General features: G+C 42.8%; 1 protein-coding gene across 12 annotated transcripts in view; it reads right to left on the reverse strand.

Moving 5' to 3' along the window:
* EVL (Enah/Vasp-like) overlaps positions 1-27,200 on the reverse strand; it is a 151,771-nt gene that overhangs the window by 58,582 nt on the left and 65,989 nt on the right. For all 12 annotated transcript variants that reach the window (XM_082217291.1, XM_082217286.1, XM_082217285.1 and 9 more), the window contains exons 2-3: positions 15,216-15,384; positions 12,351-12,531 (exon numbers count right to left, since the gene is read on the reverse strand). In XM_082217291.1, the coding sequence (XP_082073417.1) occupies positions 12,351-12,531; positions 15,216-15,384 (350 nt within the window). The remainder of the gene's footprint in view (positions 1-12,350; positions 12,532-15,215; positions 15,385-27,200) is intronic.

Here is a 27,200-nt window from a genome sequence, read left to right on the forward strand (position 1 = left end):
CAATCAAATCCCCACACACAATGCTGACAATCTCAAGGCAACACTAATCTATTCTCTTCACTGGCTTTACTCAAGCCCTTTTAATTCTCTTCCCCCTCTCTTAGAAAAACAGACAAAACCTTGGTTTCTGAAGAATGTTTCTGTCAGTGTGGAGAAAACTTCAAGAAGCTTCCCTAAAAGCTATTACAGTACATTTTTTAAAAATGTGCTTCAAAGTGACAATTATTTTCCTTTTGCATTTCTAAAACAGTGGACATTCTAGATCAGGGGTCCCCAAACTAAGGTCCGCAGGCCGGATAAGGCCTAAGGGACTCGTTTATCTGGCCTGCAGCGACCCCTGCCACCTGCTGCCGCCACCCGCTCTTACCGGTGCTGCACGGTGCGGCTGCCCACTTCCGGGTCAGAGGAGCACCAGAAATAGCTTGTGCGCAAGCGTTATTTGTGCTTGCGCATGCGTTATTTGCACATGTGCAAGCGTTATTTCTGGTGCTCCTCCGACCTGGAAATAGCGTGTGCACACACATATGGGCATGCGCTCCCCCGCCCTCCGGCCGACTGTGCGATCAGCACTGTAGACACCGGCCCAAGGTTTGCTGACCGCTGTTCTAGATTATGTGTTGTGATCACCATAACCCCATTTGATCTGTGGATCCGTTACAGGTGTCCCATAATACCCATCCTGCATTGTAATGTTTTTAGTGTGCCAGTACCTAAACTTTGGATCTCCCTGCCTATTGATACCAAGCAGGAACCTTCTTCATTGTACTCTTTTTGGCACCTGCTAAAAACATTTTTGTTTAGACTCGCTTGCCCAGAGATGTAGAATGTGGAGTTGTATTTAGTTTTCAGTTTATCAATTTTTATCTTTTTTTGAATGTTTGAATAGTTGCTTTTAACCTATTATTATTATTATTATTATTATTATTATTATTATTATTATTATTATTGTCTTTTTGTAAGCTGCTTTAAGGTTCCTTACAATCAAGAGGTATAATAAATTTTATGAAATAAAAATAAGTAAATATTCCCTGCTGCATACTCCTAAAGACAACTGGAAGAGAATCTGTCCACTCAAATTCAAGAAACATTTCAGCACAGCAAAATGAACGCTGAACCTGATATTTTACCATTCTGCAACATTTTGTTGCATGTATCTCTTGGGTTTTGTGTGAGTCTGTGTTTCTCGGTTTCCTTATTTCTCTTTCTTTTGTGCTGTACCCCTCCATGCTACCCTCTTTTTTATATATATAAATTTCATTTTCTGCCACGATTCTCTAGTATTGTTGGTTACGGTGCCTACTTGTAAATACTGCCAAAAAGAGAACTATCATAAATAAAGTAAGCCAGAATTAATCAGTTGCTTAAAAACAAAACCTCTGATGTCCCTAATTTCTTGGCTTGTGATCATTTGGCTCCTAACATCAGCTAATAAGTGTTTTGATCTTTTCGTGAAATACTATTCTTTCATCCTTTCTTAATTGCATCCAAACTGCCACTAAATACTGTGCAAATATTAAAGCTTTTCAGACACTTGGAGGCAATGTTGCACAGCCGGGCTTTGCCTGTGGTGCGTACGTTTATTTCCTGTGTTTCACCACAACGTCTTGTTTTGCAGACTGCCTTAGCACTTCAAGGAAAAGCCAAAGTAAGACCTTCAAAAGTGGAACCAGCACGACTGATAAGCACAGCTTGTGTTATGGCTGAATTTAACTAGACCAAAAGATACTCTGGTCTAGTCAATTCCACCCAGATCTCTTCTGAATTCTAAGAAATTAAGTGGAAAGTTTGCAATTAAAAATAAGGAAGGCAGAGCCAAAAAATAAATAAATCCCCTCTACTTTTGTACAGTTATTGGGATATTAGTGCCATTAAAGGGAATTCACTTTGATTGCTGTTATAATTGTAGAAATTGTGATAGAGCAGGGCTCTTATATTCTTAATTCAAACTCCTGACGCCTGCCTAATACAGGGTGTCTCTAGATCACACTCTGTATTGTAACATTTCCATATGCCTCTCAATGAATGGTTAATGCAAAAAAAAAAAAAAAGGAAACGGTGATATCATGGGGGTGGAAATCGTTCTTGGGGTTTCTAGATTCACATCAAAAAGATGTTCTATTTAGGACAATGCTGCAGATTGATACAGACAGACAGAGAGAGATCACTGTAGCTCAAATAAAAATTGAGAGACTACTTGGAGTTTTGACCACTGTCAACTCTACATAAAACATTCCTTTATATTGGGTTTGTCCACTTAATGTGCTTCTTCAGCATTCACCCTAATTTGCTTTTGCAAAGCTTACAGAGGGTTTAAACTATATCTGGTCTGTACTGAACAATCATTTCTGATTTACTCGTGGGGTGTTTACTCACCACCCCATTAATCATTCTTTCAACCTGCAGTTTTTTTAAAAAGGATTTCATTGTCACTTTCCTAACTGCAAAAAGTCTGTTTATTTTATTTTTTTAAGTGGATTTGCAGCACTAATCCACTTCAATCTGCATTAATTGTGCAAACCTAAATTCATGGTAGGGACGCGGGTGGCGCTGTGGGTTAAACCACAGAGCCTAGGACTTGCCGATCAGAAGGACGGCAGTTCGAATCCCCGCAATGGGGTGAGCTCCCGTTGCTCGGTCCCTGCTCCTGCCAACCTAGCAGTTCAAAAGCACGTCAAAGTGCAAGTAGATTAATAGGTACCGCTCCAGCGGGAAGGTAAACGGCGTTTCTGTGCGCTGCTCTGGTTCGCCAGAAGTGGCTTAGTCATGCTGGCTCCCTCAGCCAGTAGAGCAAGATGAGCGTCACAACTCCAGAGTCGTCTGCGACTGGACCTAATGGTCAGGGGTCCCTTTACCTTTAAAATTCATGGTATGTGTCTTAATCCCCTTCACCCACAAAATAGTGACAAGGAAAAAAACCCAGGGCCTTTTCCTTAGGACTTTTGTGACCTCCAGGTTGAATGCTATAACATTACACTGTGTTCTGTGGGAAAGAAAAGCAAGGCCTGGGCTTTATTACAGTCTCTCCCCCTGCCCTCAGTACAGGCCAGCAAGAAAACCCAGTAAAATTGTCCAGCAAGAAGACCCTTAGATAGGAACATCATAGAATCATAGAATCATAGAGTTGGAAGAGACCACAAGGGCCATCGAGTCCAACCCCCTGCCAAGCAGGAAACACCATCAGAGCACTCCTGACATATGGTTGTCAAGCCTCTGCTTAAAGACCTCCAAAGTAGGAGACTCCACCACACTCCTTGGCAGCAAATTCCACTGTCGAACAGCTCTTACTGTCAGGAAGTTCTTCCGAATGTTTAGGTGGAATCTTCTTTCTTGTAGTTTGGATCCATTGCTCCGTGTCCGCTTCTCTGGAGCAGCAGAAAACAACCTTTCTCCCTCCTCTATGTGACATCCTTTTATATATTTGAACATGGCTATCATATCACCCCTTAACCTCCTCTTCTCCAGGCTAAACATGCCCAGCTCCCTTAGCCGTTCCTCATAAGGCATCATTTCCAGGCCTTTGACCATTTTGGTTGCCCTCCTCTGGACACGTTCCAGTTTGTCAGTGTCCTTCTTGAATTGTGGTGCCCAGAACTGGACACAGTACTCCAGGTGTGGTCTGACCAGAGCAGAATACAGTGGCACTATTACTTCCCTTGATCTAGATGCTATACTCCTATTGATGCAGCCCAGAATTGCATTGGCTTTTTTAGCTGCCGCGTCACACTGTTGGCTCATGTCAAGTTTGTGGTCAACCAAGACTCCTAGATCCTTTTCACATGTACTGCTCTCAAGCCAGGTGTCACCCATCTTGTATTTGTGTCTCTCATTTTTTTTTGCCCAAGTGCAATACTTTACATTTCTCCCTGTTAAAATTCATCTTGTTTGTTTTGGCCCAGTTCTCTAATCTGTCAAGGTCGTTTTGAAGTGTGATCCTGTCCTCTGGGGTGTTAGCCACCCCTCCCAGTTTGGTGTCATCTGCAAATTTGATCAGGATGCCCTTGAGTCCATCATCCAAGTCGTTGATAAAGATGTTGAATAAGACCGGGCCCAAGACAGAACCCTGTGGCACCCCACTAGTCACTCTTCTCCAGGATGAAGAGGAACAATTGATGAGCACCCTTTGGGTTCGGGCAGTCAGCCAGTTACAAATCCACTGAGTGGTAGCATAGTCAAGACCGCATTTTACCAGCTTCTTTACAAGAATATCATGGGGCACCTTGTCAAATGCCTTGCTGAAATCAAGGTAGGCTACATCCACTGCGTTCCCTTCATCTACCAGGCTTGTAATTCTGTCAAAAAACGAGATCAGGTTAGTCTGACATGACTTATTTTTCAGAAATCCATGCTGACTATTGGTGATCACAGCATTCCTTTCTAGGTGCTCACAGACTGTTTGCTTAATGATCTGTTCCAGAATCTTCCCTGGTATTGATGTCAGACTGACTGGGCGGTAATTATTTGGGTCCTCTCTTTTCCCCTTTTTGAAAATAGGGACAACATTTGCCCTCCTCCAGTCTGCCGGGACTTCGCCTGTTCTCCAGGAATTCTCAAAGATGACTGCCAGTGGTTCTGAGATCACATCTGCCAGTTCTTTTAATACTCTTGGATGCAGTTCATCTGGCCCTGGAGACTTGAATACATCTAAACTAGCCAAATATTCTTGTACTATCTCCTTAGTTATTCTGGGCTGTGTTTCCTTTGCTGAATCATTTGCTCCAAATTCTTCAGGTCGGGCATTGTTTTCTTTATCGGAGAAGACTGAGGCAAAGAAGGCATTGAGGAGTTCAGCCCTTTCTGTGTCCCTGTGTCTGTTTGCATTTCACCATCTTCTCCTCTGAGTGACCCCACTGTTTCTTTGTTCTTCCTTTTGCTACGAACATACCCATAAAAGCCTTTTTTGTTGCTTTTAACCTCTCTAGCAAGCCTGAGTTCATTCTGTGCTTTAGCTTTTCTGACTTTGTGTCTACACGTGCTGGCTATTAGTTTGAATTCCTCTTTGGTGGTTTCCCCCCTTTTCCATTTTTTGTACACATCCTTTTTTAATCTTAATTCAGTTAAAAGTTCTTTAGATAGCCACCCTGGCTTCTTTAGGCACCTTCCACGTTTCCGTCTCATTGGTATTGCCTGTCGTTGTGCTTTTACTATCTCCCTCTTAACAAACTCCCAGCCATCATGAACTCCCTTTCCTTTTAGTATTGCTGTCCATGGGATCTCACCCAGCACTTCCCTAAGTTTTATGAAGTCGGCTTTCTTAAAGTCAAGAAATTGAGTCCTAGTATGCTTGGCTGCTCCTTTCCGCTGTATAGTAAACTTCAGAAGAGCATGATCACTCGCGCCTAATGATCCTTCCACTTCTACCCCACTAACCAGGTCATCAACATTGGTTAGGACCAGATCTAAAATGGCTGTTCCTCTTGTTGCTTCTCCCACTTTCTGGACAATGAAGTTGTCTGCAAGGCCAGTGAGGAATCTGTTTGACCTTATGCTCTTGGCTGAGTTTGACGTCCAACAAATATCCGGGTAATTGAAGTCCCCCATTACTACTATCTCCCTTCCTTTTGCATGCTTGGCCATCTGTTCCAGGAAGGCATCATCTATGTCCTCCGTTTGGCTTGGGGATCTATAGTAAACTCCCACAATGAGGTCTCTGTTATTCTTCTCTCCCTTAATTTTGACCCAAATGCTCTCACTTTGGCTTTGAGGTTCTAAATCTTGGATCTCTTCACAGGTATACACATCCCTGACATATAACGCCACTCCTCCTCCTTTCTTGTCTGGTCTGTTTCTCTGAAATAGATTGTATCCCCCCATTATTACATTCCAATCGTGGGACTTATCCCACCAGGTTTCAGTGATGCCTATTATGTCATATTTAGTTTGCTGTACCAAGAGCTCAAGCTCATCTTGTTTATTTCCCATGCTTTGCGCATTAGTGTAGAGACATTGAAGTCCATTAATCATTCCCCCGTGTCTCTTATTTAAGGATTTTTTCCTCCCACCACTAGGTCCGCGTGCTGTTTGCTCCATTTGGTCTATGACATTTGGATGATCATCTTCATTAATTGATAGACTCCTACCTTCAGGAGCACTGTCTCCCTCCCCCACATTAGTCAGTTTAAAGCCCTCCTGATGAGGTTTCTGAGATTTTTGGCAAAAACATTTCTCCCAACCGTTGTGAGGTGCAGCCCATCACTTGCCAGAAGTCCATCTTCAAGAAACTGCAGTCCGTGATCTAAGAATCCAAACCGTTCCTGTTTACACCATTTGCGAAGCCAGCTGTTCACTTCCACTATTTTCCCCTCTCTCCCTGGGCCACGTCGTTCAACTGGGAGGACAGACGAGATGACAATTTGTGCATTTAGTTGCTTCAATTTCCTGCCGAGAGCCTCGTAGTCTCTTTTGATCTTCTGGAGGCTATTGCTTGCAGTGTCATTGGTTCCCACATGAACCAAGAGGAAGGGGTATTCGTCAGTGGGTTTTATGATTCCTTGCAGTCGTTTAGTTACATCTTGGATCTTAGCCCCGGGGAGACAGCACACTTCCCGAGACATCTTGTCAGGCCCACAGATCACTGCTTCTGTTCCCCTCAGTAGGGAATCCCCTATCACCACTACACGCCTCCTCTTGGGTTTGGTCGGGGTTCTTCCGTGAGCTGTCCGTTCCAAGGTCACCTGCACATTCCCTGAGGGCTGACTTTGCTGCTCGTCTTCATATACCTGATCGACTGTAATGAGGGAGAGATCCTCAAATGGAGTCTGCTCTTCGTCTTCCATGCTAGGGGAGAGGACCTCAAAGCGATTGTGTATTTCTAAACAATCAGAGTGAACCCTGGGCCTCCTACTTCTTTGAGTCACGTTTCTCCATATATCTGGCTCAGAAGAGCTCTGCTGGATCATGCCAGCTGGATTAGCTACTCAAGCATCCTATTCTCACAGTGGCAAACCAGACGTCGCAATGGGAAGCCCACAAGCAGGGGAAAATGATTATGTTGCTTTAACTTACAGCGAGCTTTATTTTAACAGCCGAAATCGTTTCATGTTGGACATGAGCTAACAAAACACAGACTTTGTTCTGAGGTGGAAAATAAAAATAAAAAGATAGCATATCCACGGCACAACAAACTAATTTAAGGCATTCCCATTGCGTGGCTATTTATTTGGAGAAATTGTAAGCCTATGATGCCTGTAATTTTAAAAAGCTAAAAACTGACAGAGATGTTTTCAGTCACTGAAAAAACTGTGCAGCGCTGCCCTCTTTTAGCATTCTAAATTTAAGGCTGGCGTGTCACCCTAAGCACACGCCGTTTCCAAAAAGTTCCTCTGCAGTTAAAACAAACAGGCTCTATTGAAAGCACGCCGAGTGCTAAGAATTCCTCCCGCTACCCCAGTCCACCCAACTGATTAATTTAGGTCATACAAGTGGGTGTTTGAGTTAAGTAAGCAGGCAGAGTGATGATGCCAAAGACTTGACTGAACTACTGTAGGCCTCGCAAATGCCTAAAGATTATGGGTGGACAAGCCAGTTTTATGAAACAAACCAATGTTAAAAATAGGACACCCAAGAATATTCCAAGAAACTCAAGACACCAATTTGATATGTTTACTTTTTCTCCAGTGTTCTGTTGAACTGCCAACATTACGGCTTACTTTGTAGGTTGTCTTTCCATTTCTTTTAGACAGCACTCACCCCTCTTTTCTAGGAAAATTGGGGGGGGGGGAGATGTATGTCTATGCATTTGTGAAAGAACTTTGTATTTAACTCAAAGGAACTGGTTTTGAGAATCACAATAAGGACCCGTAATGAAACTCCTATCTGGAATTCACATTCAACGTAACAAAGTGAAAACTTTGTCTTATCTTTGACTGTGCACACAGACCATACATTTTAAGTACATTTTGAGCAAATTTCTCCACCCTCACCTCAAAATCACAAACCAGAATTACCCATCACAGAACCAGAATTCCCAGCACCCTTATTAAACTACAGTTCCTAGGCTTCAAATTCAGTAATGATGGGATACAGGCAGGAGGAGGACTACAAGTTCTGAGACAGCTTTTCTCGCGTATAAATATGTGTCTGTTTGTGTGGACATGCTTGTTTCTGTGCTGTTACATCTGCCAGTTGAGGACTGTCTACAAAAGAAAGATGCCAGAATAAACCTTTTAACATGCAACTAGATCCCTTTTGGGTTTTGTTGTAACAGACTCAGCACTGCTATGCTTCTGGAAACTTTCCTTGTAGACAATTTTAGGGGGCAAACTGTCTGTTCCTAAATTATAACTTGCCTGCAGTTTGTTTATTTATTAAAAAGATTCTTAAACCTGCCTTTCAGGGCACGCTGCCCTCACAAAGAGGCTTACGACACTCTGAAAATACACTCTGGTTTGCGAACAAAGAGCTGTTAAGCGCCTTCCTCCTTTCAAAAGACAATAATTATTTTGAAAGCAATAGCCATGGTAGAGTTTCTTTTTATAAGTGAAATTATATATCTCTATCTCACGTCACTTAGAGACTCCTTACGTAGCAAGAGACTAATAAATAGAAACAGTGATGATGACAATGTGTGTCAGACCATGAATCTCTCCCCCCCCCCATATAGATGGTGGGAACTAATTCAGACAGCGGTGGCATGCTAACTGGTGAGTTCATAGCTGGGATGATATTCAAATCAGGTACTTCCAAGCTCACAGTCCTAACTATATAAACTTCCATGTTTGGGGGAGTTCATGAAGAGTCCAATGTGGTGTATCAGACTTGGAAGCCAAAATTCAAATCCCTTCTCTGTCATGGCTGGTGACCCTGGACCCAGGGGTGTAGCTAAGGCACCAAATTTCTCTCTGTTGTGTCTGACTAGCTGCTATCATTGATGTTAAACAAACATTACGGTTTTCATTGTGCAACATATCTCAGTGTTTCGATTTCTGGGAATGGAGTTGAGAGATGACCTAACCTGGGGAGAAAACAGCAAAGACCCGATGAAGAGAGCACAGCAGAGGTTATATTTTCTGAGAATCCTCCAGAAAAATAATCTCTCAAAGGACCTGTGGATGGCAATTTACCATTGTACTGTTGAGAGTGCATTAACTTATGGCCTGTGTGTGTGGTTTGGGAGCTGCACGGTCAGGGAAAAAGCAATGCTGTCCAGGGTTGTAAAGACTGCGGAGAGAATAATTGGGTGCGCTCTTCCCACCTTGGATCAAATCTATGCTTCCAGGTCATAAGAAAGCTGCAGAGATAGTGCAGGATAGTATGCACCCCAGAAATAATCTCTTTCATTGTTACTTTTCTTGATTGATTGATTAAATTTGTATACCACCCTTCATCTGTAGATCTCAGGATGGTTCACAACACAAAATTACAATATAAAAACCACAAAATGAATAACAAAGTAAGAACAACAAGCCAATAATTCCCCCTCCCAAAATACATTTAAAAGGGCATGGGATGTCCATCAGGCAAAGGCCTGCTTGAAGTGGAACATTTAAAGAGTTTATGCATATTGTGATTACCCATTAAAAAAACAAGACTGTCCTTCAAACCTCATTTTTAGTTTGACTGCTCAAAGTTTATACACCAACGGCAACAGGAGGCACACAATATCTATGATGTGCATTGAACAGCTATGGTTAGATATGGCACTGCTTGGACCAGCCGATCCCTCTCAAATCTACCATCTCGCAGGGTTCTTGCAAGGACAGAATGGGCAGTGTGCCAGCATTGCACTGTAAGTGGCTGGCACATATGATATGGGATCCTCTCTGAAGCCTATGGAGGAGACGTGGGAACTTAACTGCAGCTACCTGAGTTAACCTTCCGCCTTTCAACTGGAAACCAGTCTTCTTATGCCTGTGGCACAAACCCCCCGCAGCCAATCACCTGCACACATGATACAGAACTTTTAATACAGTCTACATAGCATTTAAGAGCGTATGCCGATGTCCAGAATGTAAGACTTTGGGGCTTACAGGGTCATGTTACTAGAAGCCACATAGTGTACATAGGCTCTTCCACTGTGGGAGGCAGCCGGGTCAATGTTTGCAGCCAAGTGTAAATAGACTTGGGGAAACCTGAGCCTTGGCTTTAACATATAAACTTTCACGAGGTTCATAAAGCTACAGACCTAAACAAGTTTACTTCAACCTGGGTCCTACTGATTTAATTGGAGCTTGGCTTCCAAATTAGAATGCTTAAAATTTTTAGGCTAAATATCTATCTAAGTTTTGCATTTTTCATGCTGTTAAACAGTAACAGAATACCAGCAAAGATATGTATCTAAAGAGAGAGAGAGAGCGCAAGCGAGCTCAATTTTAGTTTTCAGAATTAACTACCGAAATGTCATGAGAAAGAAGACAAACAAGGCACCCTGGAAAGCAACTCGAAATAAATTAAGCAATAAATACTATGATTAGAGATGTCAATTCCAGTTGCTCGCTGCTCCTCATTTTTCCAGTCTGAATTTCAGTTCTCCATATTTCTCCACACCTTTGCATTTTTTCAAAGTCCTTATTAAAATTCTCCTAATGTGAATTTCTCCTAATATACAATCTTATGTATGTTATTTTGCCCAATATCCATTTTTTTGCAAGCCATTTTCCTTAATATCATGCACTTTTGTATGCTACTTTCACCAATATATACATTTACATATATACAAATGTGCATTCTTGTGCGCATAGCTTGGCTAGAGAACTGCACTGCAAAATTCAGAAAAATGCAAATTTCAAAGGATGGCAGCCTACTCATTTATCTATTGCTTTAGGAATCGTTACTTAAGTAAGGTATGAACTTAACCACATTTCTCCCCAATACAGTGGTACCTCGCAAGACGAATGCCTCGCAAGACAAAAAACTCGCTAGACGAAAGGGTTTTTTGAGCTTGCTTCACAAGACGGAAATGTCTTGCAAGTTTGTTTCCTTTTTCTTAACACCGTTAATACAGTTGTGACTTGACTTCGAGGAGCAACTCATAGAACGCGGTGTGGCAGCCTTTTTTGAGGTTTTTAAAGACTTTGGTGATTTTTGAAGCTTTTCCAAAACTTTCCCGACACCGTGCTTTGCAAGACGATAAAAATCGCAAGACGACAAAACTCGCGGAACGAATTAATTTTGTCTTGCGAGGCACCACTGTACTAATTATGATCAGACTGCTCCTTTGTAAATAAATCACCCTACAATCAGCACCTGAAGTCACATCAGTACTTGAGTCACCCAAACCTTGCATTCAGCTTTTCAAGTAACAAGGACCATTACTGCATCTCCCAGTGTTGTATGCATTAAAAAAATAAGCATGAATTGCATCAAATATCCTTGCAGCAATGAAGGACAGGGCATTTTATACTTTCCCTCTGTACTGTTTTACTAACTAAAACTGCCAGCCCAGGTTGCAGTTTTCCACACAGGAGGTATTTCCCCCCTGTGGATGAAACAGCTGCCAGAGGTATGTGCAGTTTTTATTGGAAAAATGGAACAGCTTAAAGATCATGTTCACAGCAAGAATCTCTTCGACTCCAAGTGTCCAAAGATGCTGTTTTTGGCTGCAGCTGAAGTGGTTAGCCAAGATGTGAAGTCTTCCGTGCTGTTCATATATAACTGCGCATCAGCCCTGCAAAACTGTGTGTGTGTGTGTGTGTGTGTGTGTGTGTGTCATCTTATAGCCTCTTATACTGGGGACAGCAGAATTCTATTGCCCAGAAGTGTTTTTCTTTTTTTTGCCACACAAACGGACCTCCATCTCGGGTGGTCAGACATTGTAATAAAAGTTTTTGCAATGGATTTACAGCTCTGGAGCACACATGTCAAAGGCAATAACCAAGTCATTTCATACGAACCCCAAAGAGAAATATAACATGAAAGAGGTTGGCTGGCTGCCATAACTGTCCCACAGCCCTGCTTTTGTCCGTGAAAGGAGTAAATTCCTTGATTATTGTTTCAATGGCAGCCTTAAGTCTCCCCTTATGTTTGGGCAAAGAGCAGCCACTTGGCTTTGCCATTCAACATGGCGAGACTGACTTTACTCCCAGCACTGCAAACTGCACCACAATTGCATAACGGAAGTGTGCACACCTTCCACAGCTGGTTTTAAGCCATTCGAGCTGCGCCACCCTGAAAACTTCCAGAATCTTACAAGAGCATGCTGCAGAAAGGGGTGGAACGCACATTTTAAAATGTACTCTAAAAACCAAGGGACCCATCTTCTCCACCCTTACTTGCTTTGGAGCGGAAAATAGATCCTGCGCTAAGAACGCAGCAAAAAAACAAAAAGATGTCCAGCAACGCAGTGTCACAGCAAGAAGGCAGACAGGTAAGAAAGAAGAGGAAAAGGGAGGCAGATGACTGCCAGGCTTCCTTACCTCCATCTTGCAGAGAGTTCATGATATTCAGGGCAAACAGCATGGCATTTGAGAACGTGGTCGCCTCCTCCTTGCTGGCAAAGTTCAGCCCATAGACCTGCCGCGCATCGCGCCACTGATGGAATGTTGGCGTCGCCTGGTTGTACTTTAGTCCTTTCACAATTGAATAATTGATCACTACCTGAAATATAAAGTGGGGAAGATGAATACTAAAGGGACGAGAAAGAATGGAAGGGAGGGAGAAAACCAGCAACTGCTGAAAGAGTCTTTCTTCTTCTATTTAGAAACCTCTTCCATCGGTGTTACGTAAACGCAGTTGGAGGGGAGGAGCCTGTCTCCTTATCCCCTTCCTCATATTAATACCTCACATGCTTTTATATCGGAGAGCAGCAACAACAACATCATGAAAGTTAGTTTTATCCCTCACTCTAATTGCACATTAAGGCCCTCATACAATTCTAATTGTGGGGGGGGGGGCTGCCATTCCTTCATCACACCCCTGTTGCCCCAGCCTAGCCACCCTCCATGAAATGGGGAGCCTGTTTTCTCTCTCCACACTATTGCCCATGTACATTGGTACCTCGGGTTAATAACTTAATTCGTTGCGGAGGTCCGTTCTTATCCTGAAACTGTTCTTAACCTGAAGCACCACTTTAGCTAATGGGGCCTCCCGCTGCCGTCGCACGATTTCTGTTCTCATCCTGAAGCAAAGTTCTTAACCCGAGGTACTATTTCTGGGTTAGCGAAGTCTGTAACCTGAAGTGTATGTAACCTGAAGTGTATGTAACCTGAAGTGCATGTAACCTGAAGCGTCTGTAACCTGAAGCGTCTGTAATCTGAAGCGTCTGTAACCTGAAGCATCTGTAACCTGAAGCGTATGTAACCCGACGTACTACTGTAAATGGTTTTTTTGTTATTCTTAAAGGGGCCTTGAGGACCACCTCTCCCCATATAAGCTGACCCAGACTCTGTGTTCATCCTCTGAGGCCCTTTTCCATCTGTCACCTCCATGAGGGGTCCATGGAGCTCTGAGAGGCAACACAAGAACAGGCCTTTTCTGAAGTGGCCCCCCATTTGGGGATTGCTCTCCCCAGGGAGGTTCAGCTGCTGCCTTCGTTATACATTTTAAGGCACCAGGAAAAAATATTCCTCTTCAACCGGGCCTCTGGCTGATTAACATCCTTCAGCCTTTTAAACGTGTTTCTGAGAGGGAGGGGGCTACTCTTATCTTGTTTTTGTTTTAACTATTTATTTGCGTTTTTAATCTTGTGTTTTTATCTCCCGAACTGCCCTGAGATCTTTGGATGAAGGGCGGTATATAAATCTAATAAATAAATAAAAGTTAAACATGAATAAAAAACTGTGTTTTACTCATATTTAAGCAATACACACACATGTTAAAAATGTCATAAGTAGACACATTTAACAGGATAAGCATTATAAATACAAAGAAAACTCTCCCTAAAATTATTTGTCAGTTTAATCATTTGTGAAGCACCCCAGATTTTGCTTAACCATTCCTTGCTTATTCTGGGCCTGAGCTACACCCCATGTATTGGTTCCAGAAGGCCTGAAGTGAGGAATCTGTTCTATGCTTTAGGTTCCATATTCCTCAGGAACCTAACGTACAGAGAGCCCGCAAACTACTTTTGAGTTTTTTTCTACAATCAAGCGGTGTATAAATTTTATGAAACAAACAAATAAACATGCAGAACAGGCTCCCTGCATCAGGGGGGGGGGACACTCTTTGTAGTAGTTGTGAACCTCATTTCCAAATACCAGGATGTTCTGAGTAGAACCTCATTAAAATGGCGCCTATTCTGCTTTGCCCGTAATTACATTGACCGTGGCAAATTGCACCCACCCATTCGAGTCATATAGTCTACAATAAAAATTGGGAGCCACCGCAAATATACAAAGCTCGTGAACTACGATGAGGTCACAGATGTAAGATTATCAGAACCGGGGGGCTTAAGTAGTCGGAGCCAATGAAACGGCAGATTTAAAAATACACACTCAGCGGTTTCAATTTAAAGCCCCAAAGCTCTCCCTTCATTCTACTATAATCAGATGAAGATACTTCTCTGGCTTTTAAAATACTGATTTCGTCTCTCTTATACAAATAGAAAGATTTGGGGTGGGGTGGGGGCTCTTTCCAGCCACTCACCAAACCCTCAGAGGGGACAGAGAAGTGGAACGTTACACAGTCTGTGTTATTTACCACAAGCTGATGAGAGATAAGTGGAAAGTGCACAGTGTAGCCATCTGGGCATTTTTAAAAATAAAAAATCCAATGCAGTTTCAGCCTGCATACATATCATACAGCACATTACAGACCCCCAATTATCATGGAAACTAGAGTTTAAAGGTGCTGAGAACTGTAGCTCTGGGAGGGGTATTCCAGGATTTGGAGGTAGGAGGAATGTGCTATAAATGTATCATGTGTCTGCCACCCCAGTGTTAGCCAATGAGTAGGTATTCTGTGATAATACTCATCATCCTTTCCTCCTTCAGAAAAAATAGTTTCCTTTTTGTTTTCATAGGTTTTTTCAGCCTTTGGAAAGATAATTTGGATTTTTGCAGACTTTTGTACATCTACGCTCAGCGTACATAATGTATTCTGGCTACAGGCTTCAAGGCGGGACTATTTATCCATCATCTATCTATCTATCTATCTATCTATCTATCTATCTATCTATCTATCATCTATCTATCTATCTATCTATCTATCTATCTATCTATCATCTATCTATAATCTATCGGTTTGGGAGTTGTTTTTTTAAAGCACAAAACCACAGGCCCTGCTTATTGGTTTTTATTTTAAAACATACAGACAGGAAATTGCAAGAAGCCACAGTTACTCACTTGCTGATCTTGTAGTTTAACTCCGACTACTCTAAATGTGTTACTGGCAGTGTTGTGGTAGATGTTGATTCGGCTGAAGCCTTGTTGGCCGGGCTTTATTGGCACCCATTTCTTACTGGTATCGTCGTAGACCATAACTGACGCCCGGGCTTGGCAAATACTCTGTTCACTGCAAAGGAAGCAAATGAAAAACATTAACAAAAGGCAATGGAAGGCATAGGATCCATGACACATCTTATAATCCGAGAGATAGAGAAATATCAATACTACTTTGACATTTTATTAAAACATTTTATATTCCAGAGTGCTACAGCTGTTTGCTGTTTGTTGTGGGGACAGGGGCTGCTGTTCAGTGACAGACCACATGCAGGTACAGCTGGGAAAAGCTTCTGTCTGAATCTTTGTATGAAACTAAAGGTAAAGGTAAAGGTACCCCTGAAAGTTAAGTCCAGTCCTGGACGATTCTGGGGTTGCAGCGCTCATCTTGCTCTATAGCCCGAGGGAGCTGGCATTTGTCCAGGTCATGTGGCCAACATGACTAAGCCGCTTCTGGCAAACCAGAGCCGCGCACGGAAACGCCCTTTACCTTCCCACCAGAGTAGTACCTATTTATCTACTTGCACTTTGACGTGCTTTTGAACTGCTAGGTTGGCAGGAGCAGGGACCGAGCAACGGGAGTTCACCCCGTCGCGGGGATTCGAACCGCCGACCTTCTGATCAGCAAGCCCTAGGCTCAGTGGTTTAGACCACAGCGCCACCCGCATCCCCTTGTATGAAACTAGTTGATGTAAATCAGGGATGGGGAACCTATGGCCCTATGGATGTCATTGGATTCCAACTCTGATCACGCCTGACCCTTGGGTACATTGGCTTGAGCAGATGGGAGCTGGAGTCTAACAACAGTTGAAAGGATAGGATCTCCTTCCTTATAAGAATCATAGAATTGTAGAGCTGGAAGGGACCCCGAGAGACATCTCAGCCTACCCCCAGCAATGCAAGAATCTCAACTAAAGCATCCAAGACAGATGGCCATCCAACATCTGCTTAAAACATCTGCTTAAGCCCATTCCACTGTTGAACAGCTCTTGATGCAGATAATACTAGACTAGTTGGATCAACTGTCCAACTTCATGTAAAGAAGCTTTTTATGCTCGTAGTTGATCATTCCAGTACTGTACTTGCTCAGCTATCTTTGGAGAGTTCTGCTACAACACTGACTTACATTGCATGATGAAAACTGCTTTGTGTACATGGCCACTTAATAGGATTTGCCCACTCTCACAATTACAAGATGCTGAGCAAGTGATAAGAAGTTTGGTTATTTTTGTGATTCTATATCCATGCACATATGGATTTGCCTTATAAAGGTTCAGGCCCTTGATCCTGTTTGTCCAGTATTACCTAGTCTCACCAGCAGAGACTTTCTAAGACCCCAGACAGATAGATGCAGGGTCCAGCATGATACCAAGTATCATTTTACTGGAGGCGGTAGATATTGAACCTGTGGTCATATGCATGCAGAAACATGTGTTTCCACTAGGACATGGGCTCATCTTCCCAACTTAGTACATTTAAATGTGTGTGTGTGCTTTTAAGTGTCCTGCTGTATTGGCTTCTGCTAATGGCATTCAATTTGCCCATGCTGCTTGCAGTTTCTCTGCAGGAACTGCCATGTAGAAGCATTGCAGGCCATTATCTCATCTCCAACTCAAGTCCTTGGTACTGGGTCACTCTACTGGGTTGGAGAAAATCCCCCAGTTTCAAGAAGGGCCTCCAGTCTGGTTCTTACAGATTCTGGGAAGAGTTTTACGGCTGCTAAGTAAACTACAGAAGTAACACCCTAGCACAACGGTATATTTTGTAGTCCCATAATAGCTATTTGTTCTAATGTTCTAAATCAATACCAGCCCATTTCATTGTAGATAGCCAAAAGCCTACACAATGGACGACAGAGAATAAAAGGAAAACTTCTAAAATCATACAACGTAACCTGTAGCAGTTTACAGCATAAAAGAAATTTACAGTAGTAAAATTTGACATCGCAGTGCATTCACATAGCTAGAACGGAGCTTCCTGGCTGCCATTGCAAATTTGGCTACCTGGTGTGTAATGTATAGATATTTATCTGCGAGAAGTTCAGCTGATCCTGTGCAGATCAACTTGGATGGCACTTAAGAATAGGCAATATACCGGTAGATTTTCCTCTGGGCGCTGTATACAGGGGGCAAATCAGCAGATAGTATGTAATGTCTTCTACCCTTATGCATTCATATATATATATACAGTATATATGCGATCCATATGCGGAATTCCCTGATATCTCCCCTCTAAATATGCTGAGGGAAATCTGCTGGAATCTTAGTTCTACGAAGTCCCTGTGTAATGTTCTAATATTGGCTGTCTTTGGCAAATTCAAAGCAGCGAAGACATGAGATATGGTGATATTTTACAAACTTTATAATTTATGTTTTGAAGTATTCCATTATAGAGCATTTAAATGTAGAATGCAAAGGAACAATAAGAACCCATTTGCGCACATTAAGCCAGCTAATGTTCCATTAAAAATAATAATTTCACAACCCAAATTAGTGTGTGGGCAGGACATCAAAAGCAGACAGGATGAGTGTGTTTTTGCCAGTTTCATAAACACTAAAACAAGCTTTTGTAAAAAGCATTTCAATTCTGCTGCCTTTCAATGTGAAGAAGGAGTCATTTATTTTGCAAAATCTTCCCAGAACCATGCTGTTGGCATATCACTCCCTAACTTAGGACCAATCGAGATGTTGTGGATGCAGACCCATGATTTGGAAAGTGGATGCAGTCAACTCTTTTAAAGAAGTGGTCTGCTTTGATATGTCATACCTGTTTTCTGTTATGATTTTGTTGTATGCTTGATTTTGCATTTTAATAAAATTTAAAAAGTGTGGTGGGAATGACTCCAAAATGTTAAGCAAGAGGTTGTGTGTATATGGGTGAGTTAATATGTCAAACCTGGTAGTCTCTCCTTTTTCCAATCTTAAATTCAGTTCTTCATATTTCCACAGCAGTCTGCTTTTTTTTTTTTTAAGGTCCTCATGAAACTTCACGGGCATTTTACAGCAGATTTCATGTATGGGTGTCTGTGTTTCTATGCAATTTTGCCCAACATACACATTTTTGCAAAGCAAAAATTTCTGTATGTTATTTTCACTAATATATACAATTTTTTATGCACACTTTACGCTAACAGATGCATTGGTTTGAGAAGTGCATTGCAAAATTCAGAGATTTAGTTCACACATTACAAATTAAGCAGATTCAACTTTAAATATGCACTGAAGCAAATTTTTGCTGCTTCCCTAGGTGTGACTTTTCATCAGCCCACTGTTTTCCCACTATGCAAACTATAACCAACAACAACACAAACATTGTATGGAGTAGAGTTTCTTCATGCTCATAATTGCCTTATATTACACACACTACAGAACCAACCAGTTGTGGGCACAGGTCAGTCCAGGAAGATTTCTGGTGGTTGAGAAACATCCCAGAGGGCCCAATTGCTTATACTCAACAGCAACGGCATCCATGTGGCCAAAATTTTAGGGGGAAGCCCAGAGAGATTAAAAAAAATTGATGCAAGAAGCTACGATTTACTATTTCCTGGGTACCTATAACCATCACACTTTGGTTGCTTCCACACTGTCAGTATTTTGTGGGAGGGACCAAAATGAATACAGTACAGGATATGTAGGTTTGTGAAATTAAAGTGGATTATAGCACTCTGGGGCAATAAAGGTAAAAGTAAAGGGACCCCTGGCCATTAGGTCCAGTTGTGGACGACTCTGGGGTTGTGGCATTCATCTTGCTTTATTGGCCGAGGGAGCTAGCGTACAGCTTCTGGCTCATGTGGCCAGCATGACTAAGCCGCTTCTGGGAAAACCAGAGCAGTGCACGGAAACGCCATTTACCTTCCTGCCTGAGCGGTACCTATTTATCTACTTGCACTTTGACATGCTTTTGAACTGCTAGGTTGGCAGGAGCACGGACCGAGCAACGGGAGCTCACCCCGTCGCGGGGATTCGAACCACCGACCTTCTGATCAGCAAGTCCTAGGCTCTGTGGTTTAACCCACAGTGCCACCCGCATCCCTCTCTGGGGCAATAGATCTATCTCAAAAAAACCTCCAGACTTTTTGAGGTTAGGAAGTGACAGGGAACTGAATGGAAAAGTATGGGGTGGGAAAATGATTAATGGGAGGGTGTATAATTCAGGATGAATTCAGGATGAATGCTAATTGTTGTATGACCTCCCTGCAAGCAAACCAGAATTAATGCTCTACAGAGACCAAACTTAGCATAACCATTTGCAAGCAAACTAAGATGAATGCTAAACAAACAGGTTGTCTGGAAGAACCCACAATTCGGCATTGTATCTTTATTAGGGCTGCCAGCATGGGAATGAACCAGCCCAACTACATAACCGACACACTGCAATGTGGAGTTCTGGCTCTGCAGATGTGGTTTTCACTGGCTATCCATGCCACCAAAGCGATGATACACCAATCAGGCCAATTTGTGCTAGGAAGCAGTAGTAAATAATCAGAGCAGAAGATTGGGCGGGCCTGTGCAAGCCATTGGAAGCAGCTCAAGCATAGCAAACCTTTTAAGTTGTGCCGACATGATCTGCTTAGGCCGTTTCATACTTTCACCAAAGACAGAAGCAGCAGCAGCACAATGCCTAACTCATTTTAAAGGGCTTATAACCCGAGCTGCTTCCACAATCGGGGAAGCATAACGTTAAAAGAGTTCTCTGGATTGCTACACAGGGAGAGCTTCTAAAGCCCGACTGCAACAGAAGTGCCTTTTCTCTTTTTGGCAGGGGAGCGTTATCTTTCTAAGGCAGCTGCTGCAAATCAGCAGCATTTACTCTGCAACCCACAGGAGACATCCCTTCCACAAGCCATACGCAGGCAGCCGTGCATTTTCCACAGGCTGAGACCAGAAGCCATCATTCCCTTCCCTCTGGAATTGGTTCAGAACAGCGGAAGAATTCTCATACTGCTGCAGTGTTATATCAGGAAGATAAAAAAAAAAAAAAAATTAGTAAGATTTCTGAGCAACTGACCAACGTCCTGGTAAATGCTGCTAAGACTATAATCAAGAACGTGTAATTCAAAAACTTATCCCTACCATTCAGTTTTGGTAGGCTGGACCTGCAACACTCGATGGGAAAAAAGGCAATAGCATTGATTATATATACCCAGGAAGAGCAAAGTGTGCATTCTCATGTACCAAATAAGATGCAGTTAGCTTGCACAACTGCTGAACCTGACTAGTTTCAAGGTGAGGTCAGGCTGAAAACTAATATATGTCTATAAGAGAAGACACTGCGCCCTTCAGCTGAAATGACAGGCATGCATATTAGTAGAACTGAAACTCAGCAATCAATATTCTCTTTCCAACTATAGTTTGAGGTGGGCCAGCTTCCCTTTTAAAAATAAACTTCAATGTGCCACATATGAATATCAATGTGTTTATCCTTATCAATTTTTTTTGTTAATGACAACTCATTTCTCAAGGTAGGAGCAAGCTTACTGGTCACATCACGTGTGGAGGATCTGCCAGCTGGGTTCCTGGGTTCAAATTTGCAAAACTGTACTTTCCGCCTGGGAGACGAAGATGCCTATTTGGTTTGATCAGGGTAGGAATGGTTTCAGATTGGATCAGTACTCTGAAAAGGCAAGATGTGCCTTCTTCCCCTATTTCAGCTCTACAGGAAGCCTTGGTCAAGTCCCAAGCAAAGCCACACAACCCAGTTTCAAAGTCTCCTTCATACTCGTATTGATGCTAGTGAGTTCCACACAAGTCCTCCCTTTAAGGACTCAGCAGTAGTAGCATCCTGCCATGAAATGTGATAGTCAGATCATTTGCCTATCTAGCTTAATCTTTTCTATAAAGGTAAAGGGACCACTGACCATTAGGTCCAGTCGTGACCGACTCTGGGGTTGCGGCGCTCATCTCACTTTACTGGCCGAGGGAGCCTGTGTACAGCTTCCGGGTCATGTGGCCAGCATGACTAAGCCGCTTCTGGCGAACCAGAGCAGCACACGGAAATGCCGTTTACCTTCCCGCCAGAGCGGTACCTATTTATCTACTTGCACTTGATGTGCTTTCGAACTGCTAGGTTGGCAGGAGCAGGGACCGAGCAACGGGAGCTCACCCAGACGCGGGGATTCGAACCGCCTACTTTCTGATCAGCAAGTCCTAGGCTCTGTGGTTTAACCCACAGCGTCCCCTTTCTATACTGAATGGCAATGGCTCTCCAGGGGTTCGGACAGAGTCTCTCCTAGCCAACCTGGAGGTGCTGGGGACTGAACCTAAGACCTTTTGATGGAAAAGCAGATGCTCTACCACTGAGCTACAGACCTTCCTGTTCATGTGTAATTATACTCCCACTGGGTGGCATAGCGCCCCCAAAGCGCATGACATCATCAGCGTTGTCACAAGCACTGAACGAACACTTGCACCAACTTAGTCCAGGTTGCCCTCCAAATTGAAATAACTACTGTTGGAAAGAGGATTCTGGACCAAATAGACCCTTGATCTGACTTGCTCAAAATAATATTCAGCTTTTGTTTCCTTTATATGCAAGGTGGGAACCTAGGCAATTGCACTAGGAAAAGCTACGGCATCTTTAGTAAATGCTGACAAGGGCTTGGGTTCACAGAAATGGGATAGTCACTCAGAACACATTTCTCTCTTCAAAATGGGCAAAAACAATGGCTGCAGTAATGTTTTCCACTGGAACAATCCCAAACATGGCATCCTAACAATAGGGATACTGTAGTGTGCTGTGTGATTAATGGAGAGGGCTGGAATGAATGGGTAAGACAGTCCCAAAGAACACATGGAAACACTTGGCGCACAATAATCTCTTCCAACCCAGAGGCCAGAACGAGATGCTACAACAGACATAGGACTGATGCAAAAATCAAAACAAAACAGCAGCCCGACTCCTTCTCCCAGGGATGCCTGAGTTTTTTTGCAATGTCATTTTACATCATTACATTCTGGGTTTCCTGAACCCCAATGAAGTCGAGGAGCAGGCAGGGAAACTCTTGGAGCACAATGATGCAATGCAATGCATTTTTGTAGTCCCTGGCATTACTGAAGAGGAGGAAGAGATGTAGCGTTGCTGGTTTAAGCAGAGGCCATACATCTGCTGGCACATCTGGTGCTAAATGAGTCGCAGCTGTGGAAGAGTGCTGTAGCTCGTAGTCTTTCCAGTCAAGCTGATGCAGGAGATGGACTGTGGTGCCTCTTATTCTCTAAATCATTAAGGACCAAAGTAGAATCCGTCATGCAAAGACCATAACCTCATGTTTGCCAGTAGCTCAGCACTACTGCGCTGTTTTGAATGCAAAAGGTCCCAGGTTCAGATGCTGGCATCTTCCGTGACAGAGATCTTGGTTGACAGAACTGGGAAAGGTGGATCTCTCCTTGGCACTCTGGAGAATCTCTTGTCAGTCACAGTGGAACTGCTGGGGCCAGATGGGCCAATGGTCTAAAGACAGGGATGGGGACATCTGTGGTGCTCTAGAAATTGCTGCACTAAATTTCTCACCATAACTGTCTTCAATGTTTTAATTTTAAAGTTTTCAATGCAATGGAGCAGGATATAACTGTGGTGAAATAATAAAATAAATAAAAAACAATAATAAATAACAAAATAAATAAAAATAAATCCCTAACAATTGTGCGTATAACTACTAATGCACTATTACTGCATCAATAACATGTTGCAGAATATTTATGTACGCAACTACAGTAGCTCGGATTTTGTTAGCCCCAAAATGGAGGGTGGCATAGGTCCCAAAGAAGGCAGAATGGCAGTTTAAAATGATGGGAGTATGCAGAGTTAGCAGGTCTAACCAGCCGAATAAGAGAACAAGAAGACAAAGTTTATAAAGATGAATGGAAAATATTTGTGGAATACTTGGAAAATAACTGCAAGCAAGTGAAAATCCTAGCAGGATTAAGGTAAATGCAACAGTATAATCTAAATTGAAGTAATATGTAAGGGGGGGGGGGGGAATTAGATGGTTGGAACAGAATATGCAGTAGTAATGAGAAAATTAAAAGAGCCATGAAAGAAGGAGAAGGGAAGCTGATGAATGTACTATTTTACTGGTGGATAATTTACTGTGGGAAATGTATAACTGAAAATTCTATGTATTTATTTATTTTAAATACATGTAGCAGAATGAAGAGGGAAGGTCCTTTTAATCAAATATAAATAAATGGTGGTGATGCAAGTTAGCGTGCTCATTTATTATCTGAGACTACTGTATTTTGGCTTTACAGCGGGGAACGAACGTGGAAAAGATTGTAAAGCTTATCCTTCCCTCTAAAAAAGGAATAACGTTGGTTTATTAATTGAAATGTTATCATATATTTCTTCCAATGTTTTATAACGGCACCTGTAGTGAAGTTTTAGTAACCTGTGCATTTATTCAACTTTACTTGGTTCACGAATGAGTGACCAATCAGTAAAAAAGGGTGCAGGATAAATTCTTTAATCAGCTGACAATCCTAGAAAACCTGCTGTAGCTGCAGCTAATATTAGCCGTCACACTGGACACACAGCCTCTGAGCACTTTCGCAATAAGTCAAAGCTTGTTTCCGGCTTCATATTTAAGACGCGTTATTTCCTAACGTACAGAACAGAAGAGACTGATTTAACAAACCACAGAACACCAAAAATAGGAAGCAGGAACAGAGGAAGCTGCTTTATACCATCGGTCCATCTAGCTCAGTATTGTCTACACTGATTGGCAGCAGCTCTCCGGGGTTTTAGACAGGGGATTTTCTCGGCCCCACCAGCTGGGGATCAAACCTGTGACATTTTGCATGCAAATCATGTGCTCTGCCAAAGAGACACAGCCCTTCTGCACGTGCAAGGTTTCTGAGTGAGTGGCTAACTACATTTTAAGGTCCCCTAAGTATTTATGCATCTCCCTACCCTGGCTAGAATCTGAAGGGTGGGTGTTCAGGGAGGAAGAACGGCAAGCATTACCCACACGTTGGAAGGGGAAGCTCCTTCTCTGAGTTACGAGTGCAGAGATGATGATAATAATAATAATAATAATAATAATAATAATAATAATAATAATAATATATTTATACCCCACCCATCTGGCTGGGTTTCCCCAGCAACTCTGGGTAGCTTCCAGCAGAATATTAAAATACAGTGGTACCTCGGGTTACATACGCTTCAGGTTACATACGCTTCAGGTTACAGACTCTGCTAACCCAGAAATAGTGCTTCAGGTTAAGAACTTTGCTTCAGGATAAGAACAGAAATCGTGCTCAGGCGGCGCGGCGGCAGCAGGAGGCCCCACTAGCTAAAGTGGTGCTTCAGGTTAAGAACAGTTTCAGGTTAAGAACGGACCTCCGGAACGAATTAAGTACTTAACCCGAGGTACCACTGTACAATGATTCACCAAATATTAAAAGCTTCTCTAAGCAGGGCTGCCTTCAGATGTCTTCTAAAAGCCCGATAGTTGTTTATTTCTTTGACATCTGGTGGGAGGGCATTCCACAGGGCGGGCGCCACTACCGAGAAGGCCCTCTGCCTGGTTCCCTGTAACGTGGCTTCTCACAGTGAGGGAACCGCCAGAAGGCCCTTCGCGCTGGACCTCAATGTCCGGGCAGAACAATGGGGGTGGAGAAGCACAGAGGCAGTCGCTACAGTACTATGGCAGCTGCATGAACATCTCTGCGTTTTAAAAGGGTAAGTAGTTCTTTAAATGCCACAAGACAAAGTGGGGACACATGGAAGTCCTCCACAGAAACTGCCTGTGTTGCTGATATTGCTTTCTTTCTGAAAATAGTGCTGGCTTTTTAAAAGCTGAGAGAGATATATATGAAGGCAGTGCAGCCAGCTTTGTCAGTGCTGAAGAGGCTAGGGCGGTTTGACATTTGGGTTCACTCCAGCCACACAACTCGTGTTAGCAGGTGTATGGAAAACTGCATAGCTGCAACAATGAAGAAGAAGAGAAGAGTTTGGATTTGATATCCCGCCTTTCACTCCCTTTAAGGAGTCTCAAAGCGGCTAACATTCTCCTTTCCCTTCCTCTCCCACAACAAACACTCTGTGAGGCGAGTGGGGCTGAGAGACTTCAGAGAAGTGTGACTGGCCCAAGGTCACCCAGCAGCTGCATGTGGAGGAGCGGAGACGCGAACCCGGTTCCCCAGATTACGAGACTACCGCTCTTAACCACTACACCACACTGGCTTCAATTACAAGGCGAACGCACATTGGACCACAGGACTTCACTTATCACAACAAGGGCAATCCACAATGAAGCATAACCAGGAAATCCTGCAGTTCAGAAGGAGGCAGCTGAAAATGTAGGTTCTTTCCACACCAATATAGTGAGGACCCAGACCTAGCCGGTCTACTTTCTATCGGTTAACCAATGCGAGTGGACGAAATAACAACATCATATTTTCACATCGCTTCTTGTTGTTTCTTCCAAGCCTAGAGGAAGTCACAGGCCTATGACACATCTCCTGCGCTTGAAAAGGCCAGTAAAAAGAGCCACAGTAAACCTCAACCACTTTTAGCCATTTTAAAAAAAAAGACATGGTATTTTGCACAGGACATATGTGGTCGCCCTGCTCTGCTTACTCTTAACAAGTTCGTGTGAGAGAGTGCAAAGAGGCCACAGGTCTGTTGCCACAAACTGCTCACTCCAAGCAGATTGAACGTGAAATGGACACACAGTGGTACCTTGGTTCTTGACCTTAGTCCGTTCAACTCCTGAAACTGTTCGAAAACCAAGGCGCAGATTCCAATTGGCTGCAGGAGCTTCCTACACTCAAGTGGAAGCCATGTTGGATGTTTGGCTCCCGAAAAACATTTGCAAACCGGAACACATTTGCAGTGTTCGGGATCCGATTTGTTCAGCAGCTAAACTATTTGATAACCAAGGTACAACTGTATGTTTTATATATATTCATGAAAGTAGCAGCTGCGGTTGTAGGTAACATTTAAGGAGGTTCTTTAAGTGTACCTAACATAACACTCATCTTTGGAGAGGGCGAAATGTTTTTCCACTTATTAACAAGTATAGTCAACAATTTAACTTGATTGGTAGAGCATGAGATTCACCAACAGTTTGGCTTCATCCCCCAAAGGTGCACCTCTTCATTGTCTCCTGAGACAGACAGATGCCAATAACATGAAGCCAGTTTACTCAAACTTCTGCCTCGCTTAAAACCACCATTTCCCTCATTTCCTCCGCACAGCCACCACGGGCACAAAGGGAAAGAGCTCCTCTATTGCATTCACATCGGTTATCTTGTTTATTTCAAGTATTTATATTATTTATTTCATTCGTCAGTCACTTTTTACAGTAAATGGAAGTCTCAAAGTGACTTGACAAAAACAAAACACAGACTGTAAAATCAACTGAAAACCAGCAAAAAAAAATCAACATGCCAACAACACAAGATACATGAAATATCTCACATTTCTTCTACAAAGCAAAATAATCATCATCATCCTAAAGGAAAGTAAGAACAAATGTAAAACCACAAATTTACCCAAAAAAGCGCCCTGCCCCCCTTACCACTGAAACAACATTACAGTGGTACCTCGGGTTACATATGCTTCAGGTTACAGACTCCGCTAACCCAGAAATATCAATTTCAAATTGTGTGCGGCATAATTAAGATTTGAAACTAAAGCAGTAAATTTGACTAAAAACTTCCTTAATTGGTTAGTATACTGTGGGAAGGCTCTCTTTGACAGTAGCAGCTGGTGTTTCCAGCAGCTGCTGCAGTTACCCATTTGTTCACCTTCCCACGGTCAGGGCCTGCCACCTTCTTGGATGTGGGCAGCAGAGAGGGACAAGGAAATTGCTGTTTACTGCAATTTCATTGTACAGTGGTACCTCAGGTTACATACGCTTCAGGTTACAGACTCCGCTAACCCAGAAAT

Source organism: Podarcis vaucheri (assembly GCF_965113315.1).
Source record: "Podarcis vaucheri genome assembly, chromosome: 1".
Classification (NCBI taxonomy): domain Eukaryota; kingdom Metazoa; phylum Chordata; class Lepidosauria; order Squamata; family Lacertidae; genus Podarcis; species Podarcis vaucheri.